The 8139-nt window shown below is 38.4% G+C and overlaps 1 protein-coding gene across 1 annotated transcript; it reads right to left on the reverse strand.

Annotated features, from left to right (window-relative positions):
• Nucleotides 1-5206: 5206 nt before the first annotated feature.
• On the reverse strand, nt 5207-7717 carry LOC117299126 (E3 ubiquitin-protein ligase TRIM71-like). Its single transcript, XM_033782586.1, has one exon. It carries the CDS (start codon nt 7715-7717, stop codon nt 5768-5770), a length of 1950 nt encoding a protein of 649 aa, XP_033638477.1. The 3' UTR covers nt 5207-5767.
• Between the last annotated feature and the right edge of the window lie 422 nt (nt 7718-8139).

Consider the following 8139-nt stretch of genomic DNA (forward strand, 5'->3'; position numbering starts at 1 on the left):
AAATGCACTAGTTTCACACAACTGGAAAAACCCATCCGTATTAATAGAGTTCAATTGATACAAGGGTCGTTTCTCAATCTAAGGTGGCCTGTTGCAACCATTGCAATTGTTATGGAATATGACTTTAAATTATTGCGAACAGCTCTATTTAATTTGATAACTTATGAATGTAGAGTTAGAAGGATTTGAAACTCGACGTTTCGATCAGTATGCTAATTTTCCAGGTGACGATCAGAGCATACTGTTAAAAACCCGGAGGTTAAACTTAATGGCTCTTTTCAGAATCACCGCAACTGAATTAGGGATTTTAATTACATGGTGTTACGGTAAACCTTACTAGACTGAATAATTCCAAGTATATTTGACAATAATATTTTCCTTTGAATCAAGATTTCATTAACCAATATTAAAAATTAAGGGGATATGATCATGTAAGGGACAGCTTACAAATATATCAAAATTAGGGCAATGTCATTTTAACAAATACTTGTTACCAATCACTCTCCTATAAATTATAAAATGAAACTCTTGACCAATCCGTTGATGAACAATGTCAAACTTGTGGGAAAAGCAAAAACGATTAGGGCACGGCGAGTTAAACTTCAAAATTGCATAGACGCTTGGGAAGTTAGCCCCTTTCTCTTTCTGCACAGTCGCCCCCCCCCCCCCCCACAACAAAGCTTTATCAAACAATACTACACGGGGCAGCTCTCAACTATTAATTGTGTACCCGTGGTAGATATTGGGCACCGTACATTCCTGTACAGTAAAAACAAAACTCATAACATTACCATGAACTCTATGCATGATCATCACATTTCCTCAAATGGAATTTTTTATTTGTGGCAACAACACTACTGATGTTGTTTGTGTTCCCAGAAGCCCGACGATGTCAACCATACCACTTGACTGATAACAATACAAGCACTTAACTAGTTGTGTATGCGTGTTATTTATAGTGTGGTGTAAAGTCCGTTTTGGGGACTAATTATTGTTATGCGTCTCGGTAAATATTTATTTTGGCAAACTATGATGGCAACACGTCCCACCTCTAATGCCATCAAACTGTGTGGGCTTCGGTCTATACATGTATGTTACTTCTGTTTGCTCCTATTTTGGTACTAGTTAAAACATCAAGCGCAAGTTATACAAAGAACCAACAAATAATCAAAACAAAAGCCGTGTATAATAATAAGTAATTTGAATGGTAGATGCACATCTTGGATAAAAATAATCTCGCGTGTTCCTTTTTGAAGTTCACTCGTTTGGCCAATGGACCAATTTTAATAATTGGAGGTTGTCCCTCTAGTTGTCAACCCTTTTTACAATTAAACCCTAAACATGAGACTTTAGTTATACAGGCGACGGAGACTGTCTTTAAGCTGCCACTGCAGTGGTCGGGTGCCTTTATTCAATCATAATGCTCAATAGTTAATATACAGCCCTCTTAAACAGCGCTCACAGCGTTAAAAAATGCTAAATAGTTAAAGGCAGTGGACACTATTGGTAATTACTCAAAATAATTATTAGCATAAAACCTTACTTGGTGACGAGTAATGGGGAGAGGTTGATAGAATAAAACATTGTGAGAAACGGCTCCCTCTGAAATAATGTAGTTTTCGAGAAAGAAGTAATGTCCCGCGAGATTTATTTTGAAACCTCAGATTTAGAATATGAGGTCTCGAAATCAACCATCTGAAAGCACACAACTTCGTGTTACAAGGGTGTTTTTTCATTCATTAATATCTTGCAACTACGACGACCGATTGAGCTCAAATGTTCACGGGTTTGTTATTTTCTGCATATGTTGTGAAACACCAAGTGAAAAGACTGGTCTTTGACAACCACCAATAGTGTCCAGTGTCTTTAACATAAATTAATGATTACAATTATTGTTATTGTTAATTTTTGTAATCAACCCGATTCTGTGATCATCTAAATGAGCAACTTTTGAAAGCTTGTTGGAAGCAGACTTCTAGTTATATTCCCATTTCTTACGCCCTTCTGAGCATGCGCACGTAAACAAATAAGAATATAACTTGTGTTGTTTCTTGGCGACGTCACCACTTTGGGCTTATTGCATGGTCACGTATGACGTCTGCACGTTCTTACCTGACGTTACAAAAATGGTAAACTCACGTATGCTAAAAATGTGACATTTTTAAAACGCAATTTTCTGACGTTCACGTTCACGTATTTGGTCGCTTATAATAAGGCTGAAACCAAGAAGCGTACAAAAGTTATCGTAATATGGCAAACATCACTTGGATAAACAATATTCCATATGTACATCGCAACAAATAATGTATCAGTACCGTTCAAACTGACCAATAATGTCTCAGTACCGTTCAAACTGACCAATAATGTCTCAGTACCGTTCAAACTGACCAATCATGTCTCAGTACCGTTCAAACTGACCAATGATGTTGGAAAGATCATTACACAACAACGTACGTGACTTGGACTTGGCCCAAGAACTTTCCAGTCAGTCGAAATCAAACAATTGTATTATTGAACATTAATTTTGTCAATATACATACAACAGTATTCGACCTCGGGATAATAACAAAAAACTGATTCTAACTAATTCTAACGCTTCAATCTCAATAAGCTATCAACAAAAAATGAGGATCTTTACAAAAAAGCTGCCTCAAAAACAATAATCCGTTGTATCCAGTCACTATTTGGTGACTGAATAGTGATTTACATTGACTTTCTTTTTAAATAACATACTTTGAAGGTAACGTTTACGTTTGGTTATCATTATGTTTGCTGGAAGCTTACTGTAGCTTTCAAATGTAAAAAACATTTTGAGATTCATCTTACTTCGAAGTAATCTGGTTATATGTAATAATATATCACATTCATCGCCCATTGGTTGAATCTGAGAAGTGTAAACTTTCAGTTGCATTTCTCAGATTGTGGATTATTTTTAGGGATTATTTTCCTGCTTGGACATACGCCAGATTTCCGGCGATATCTCAAAACTGTGAACACTTTTTGCCATGCAATTTCAACGGGTTAGTTTAATTGTACACATTTATATTTATAAAATATTAAATCCAATTCAACGGCTTAAAATACCCAAGGTTTACTTCATCACAATGATCTTAACAGGTAGTCATATCTGGCTGTGCATGTAAATACAAACTATAACCCAGTTACTGCGCCCTCTATTGATCTGGACGGAAATGCAAGAAGCTACTTTTTGATCAAAGCGTAGCTGAGCTGCTGAGCACAACAACATTTAAAATATTGTCGGCAGTATTTTTAACTGAATATGTTTGTTTAGTAAAGGGTAAATGTTAACAAAACTATAGAAGACAAAAACACAGTATAGCATTTGAATCTTGTTAATCTCTTCCCACAGTTACATAAAGATTAATATAAGTTTGACGCTGAAAAAACACAGTATAGCATTTGAATCTTGTTAATCTCTTCCCACAGTTACATAAAGATTAATATAAGTTTGACGCTGAAAAAAAAAAAAAAATTCGGCCAGCGTCACTCAATAGTTTACCGTAATTTAAACTGTCTCAGATTACTCTAATGAACAGTTTACAAATTTTTTTGTAATGCTTACATTGGTTTACAAATGTTTGCGTGTATTTACAAATTAAAGCTGAAAATGTGTGGTTTATGTCTTTTAAATACGTCTGAAGGTGACACCCTAGAGTTCTCAATGTTTTAAATTACATCTCTGAAGCTAATACGCCAACTTGTTTTAGCATGTTAAAGAATAAAACCACCAATTACTTCTACTAATAAACATATCGCTATTCCTACTGGTGGAGAGCGCGTCACGTGGGGGTGTTTAACTCTTTGATAATGACCAGTGTTTATAACCGGTTGTGAGCAGATACTACGCGCTAGCCTTGGTGCAAGACGTTTCTTGTTACGGGCGATGCGGGCGCTGTCAGTGAGTTGGCCGCGCTGTGTTTGAAAGGAAAACGAGAACGTGTTGCACCATGACTATACGCGCACGAACGGAACCGGAAACTGTCGGAAGTAGGCGTCTCAGTCATAATGCAACAACCGGTCGTCGTACATGTACATTCAGAGCTCAAGCACGTCGGAAGCGGATAAGTTTTACAGAATTTCTTACTTTATTACGCTTTTTAACCAAAAAAGCATTCATGAATAGGAATAAAAGAGTAGCGACTCGTTTTTTACCGGACGTTTAAAACCTTGCAGGGTCGTTGCCGTGTGATAAAGGCCCGAGCCTTCCACACGGCAACGACCCTGCCTGTTATCACACGACAACGACCCTGCCTGTTTTAAACGGCCGGTAAAGAACGAGTGGCTACCCTTTTATTCCCTTAATAATTCACATATAACGTGACACTTTTATTGTAACGAATAACGATCAGATAAAAAGGGTACCTTTATGTTCAGCCTCAAATACTAAATGGGTAATGGTGAGTTAAAAAGCAGCAACTGATACAGCAAGGTAATTGTCTGCGGTTATTATTATTCATTCATAAATACCTCAATTTCGCTATTCCGATTGGTGCAGAGCACGTCACGTGGGTGTGTTTAAACGGTTGATAATAACCAGCTGGAGCTGGTCCAATGTTGGTCCATGAATAAGAACTTCAAAGCGCCTTTTAACCAAACATACATCTATGAATGGGAATACAAGAGTATCGACTCGTGATTTAACTGCCGTTTAAAATATTCGGCTCGTGCCTTTATCGATCTGCCACGAACCTGCCGGTTTCAAACGGCAGTTTAAAAACTCATCGCTACCCTTTTGGAATTTTTCCCTTGTAGCAAAGCCAAACGAAAAATGCTTACCGGACTATACTGTGGCAAGCCGAACACTATGTAACATGCTTATTATAAGACTTGTATCCTGCTAATTTTGTCGTGAGCCTCATTTTTTTCATATTTAGAAAAGCTTTAATTTACACAAGTTAATTTAATATTAATAATTGTATAACGGTAAACAACAACATAATCTGCCAACAACACAATGATGGCAAATATTCGGTTAAGGTTAAACACAAAAGGAATGCTCCATTTACATTGATAATCGACTGAGTAAAAACATTCAAAAGTATAACCGTAATAATACAGCTCCAAAATCCATTTAAAGGCAGTGGACACTATTGGTAATTACTCAAAATAAATATTTGCATAACATTTTCCACGAATTTGATTTTGAGACCTCAGATTAAAAATTTGAGGTCTCGAAATCAAGCTTCTGAAAGCACACAACTTCGTGTGACAAAGGTTGTTTTTTATTTCATTATTATCTCGCAACTTCAACGACCAATAAATTGAGTTAAATTTTGCACAGGCTCGTTATTGTATGCATATGTTTAAATACACTAAGTGAGAAGACTGGTGTTTGACAATATTACCAATAGTGTCTAGTGTATTTAAAAGGCTCGTGAAAATAAAGTTGAGTTACCAGACTGAGAGTTCACAAAAGACTACACTTCGGTACGGATAATACACATTTAAGCTGGTACTTTATAGGTTAATGGTTTTACTAAAACGTAAGAAATAAATGGAAAGAAACGAAATCACACAATTAATATAACCGCCAGAGCGAAAGAAGCATTTATTTGCGGAAATAAAACACTAAATTTGTACTAAACGATTGGTGGTACGTTGTGATCGTAACGTTTTGTCCAAATGGCAGATTTTTCAAATTTTTGAGATTCATGAAGATTAACTATAAGTGTTCAACTTTTATAAATTGCAAATTACCTTACCATCAATAACATTGTACATTTTACGACCTTAACGTCATCGACACTCACACGCGATGCAATATCTTGACTGATTCGAAATCAGCCACAATGAGGTCACCGATCGGAGTAAACGTCATGCCTAGAGGACCGTTCAAGCCACGAGCTACACAGCCGATGTGCTCACCTGATGCATCGTAATGATGTATCTCACCGGGTCCCACCGTATCGTCATGAATAGATACATATATATCGCCAGCATCATCACAACACACACCAGTAGGCGTTACAGGTTTGCCGGCAATGGAGGTGCTGATATTAAACACCTCGTTTCCCATGAAATCCAGACAAACTAGTTTCATCTCATCGAGGTTTGTAAAGATCAGTCGCTCCTTGCTGTTAACAGATAGAAAGCTTGGACTGTCGGTATCGCCAATATCATCATGATGTATTGTGGAAATGGTGGATCCATCCTTGTTATGAAGATAAATTACCTTTCTCCCGTAGTCAGCCACTGCAATACGATCTTTCTTGTCAACAGCAATTTTAAAGAGTATACTCTCTGACTGCCCCTCGACTTCATTCTGTGAGGATCTGAACTGTCGAATATATCGCAGTTCGCTATCATAAACCTTTACATCATGTCCGTGAGTAACCAGAAGCAGGTCATCAGAGGTCACCGCAACACCGCCAGGGTATTCTAGTTGTCCATCTTCTGTTCTACTTTGCACACCTTGAGATTTGTAACTACCATTCGATGTAAAGTTGGATAATATCAGCCGTTCAAGATCAGTAACAACGATTTCACCGTTGCTTAAACAAGCAACGTCCCATGCTAACTTAAACTCCCCCTCACCTTCCCCTTCTTTACCAAACTCTGTCTTCACCTCCCACTTCTCTTCCTCTAGTATTTCACCGATATCCGAATCAGTGACGACATCATGGCCTTTGAACCCGATGAATGACTTGCTATGCTGCACTGTTTGAAACTTGAGGTCATTGTGGAATGTCAAGTTGTGCATGACCTTTGGCTTGAGGTCCAGCAGCTCAAAGTCATCAGCATGTTGCATCAAGTCGTTGACTGAAGCTACGATTTGCTCTGCGCGGCTCATCTTATCGCTATTGCTGATCTGTATGCTGCCGAATTGCCCACCTCTCTCTTTGCGGATTTGAGTGACTCTTTCTTGAAGGAGGCGAGATGCTTTTCTGATTTTCTCGACTTCCTCTTCCTCCTTAGCCACAATATCTCGAAGAGCCCGGTCGACCATGATCTGTAATCTATGCTGTGAGTGTTTGATGGAGGCGTCCACTTCTTGGAACTGCTTGCGACATTCATCAAACTTCATCAAAGCCTCTTCAACAGCTTGACGATAAGATCGAATGGAGTCTTTGATTTCAGTTAGTTTGTGGTTTTGCGCTCTGTGTTCAAATGCCACACATTTTAGACAAACAAGTAAGTCACACTTTTCGCAATAAAAACACAGTTCCTGGTCAGTGTGTTTCCGGCATTTTGGAGAGAAAATTTTGTTGTGGTCTCTGGATCCCTCATTTGACGACCCGGCTGCAGTAACGACTCGATGATGCCTGTTCAATTTTTTTTGGGCGTGGTATTTCAAACAAGTCTTGCAAAAATAAGCTTCACAGTCAATACACCGTGAGACGGCATCAAGACCTTCGTCGCATCCTTCGCAAATCGATACAACAGGGTTAGGCCTAATGTCTTCTCCGGGACCACCCGGATTGATGACGTCATCAATAAGCGAGCTCAAGAGAAAGCAGTTGAGAAGAGCCGATGGTCCCTTATCTGGGACTGAAGTTTTCTCTCTACACACTGGACAAATAATGAAACCCGTCTTCTGATCCTGTTTGTCTACAAGTTCCTGAAGACATTTTAAGCAGAAGCTGTGCTGACAGTCCAGGATTTTCGGATCGATGAACCGAGTCAAGCAGATTGGGCATTCGATGTGTACATGTCTAATCTTGCAAGTGGTTTCAGTGTGAAGTGCAGCTTCGGCCATCTTGGTAAGACTGAAAGTAAAACGATTGTAATTTTCAATAGTTCATACAGTGATTTTATACATTGGGTGGAATCAGACTTACCGCATTAAGAGCCTTTTGTTGAGAGTTTCGATAACTTGTGATTTATATAAACGGCTTTCGGTCAAACAAACTGTATCTCATACAGTGCCTGCTAAACGAGTTAATTACCCAGCACTCGGTAAAAAAAACCAATGGACTTTCCCTTTTACATGACAATGATTGTTGTCCTTGTTTAAGGATGCCATGTTTAAAGACACTGGACACTATTGGTATTGTCAAAGACCAGTCTTCTCACTTGGTGTATCTCAACATAGGCATAAAACAACAAACCTGTTAAAATTTGTGCTCGATTGGTCGTCGAAGTTGCGGGATAATAATGGAAGAAAAAAAAAACACCCTT

The sequence above is a fragment of the Asterias rubens genome, chromosome 14, assembly GCF_902459465.1.
Source record: "Asterias rubens chromosome 14, eAstRub1.3, whole genome shotgun sequence".
Lineage (NCBI taxonomy): Eukaryota > Metazoa > Echinodermata > Asteroidea > Forcipulatida > Asteriidae > Asterias > Asterias rubens.

Bases quoted from the DNA above. Each gene is read 5' to 3' on its own strand.
- LOC117299126 (XM_033782586.1), bottom strand. From the start codon at position 7,717: ATGGCCGAAGCTGCACTTCACACTGAAACCACTTGCAAGATTAGACAT.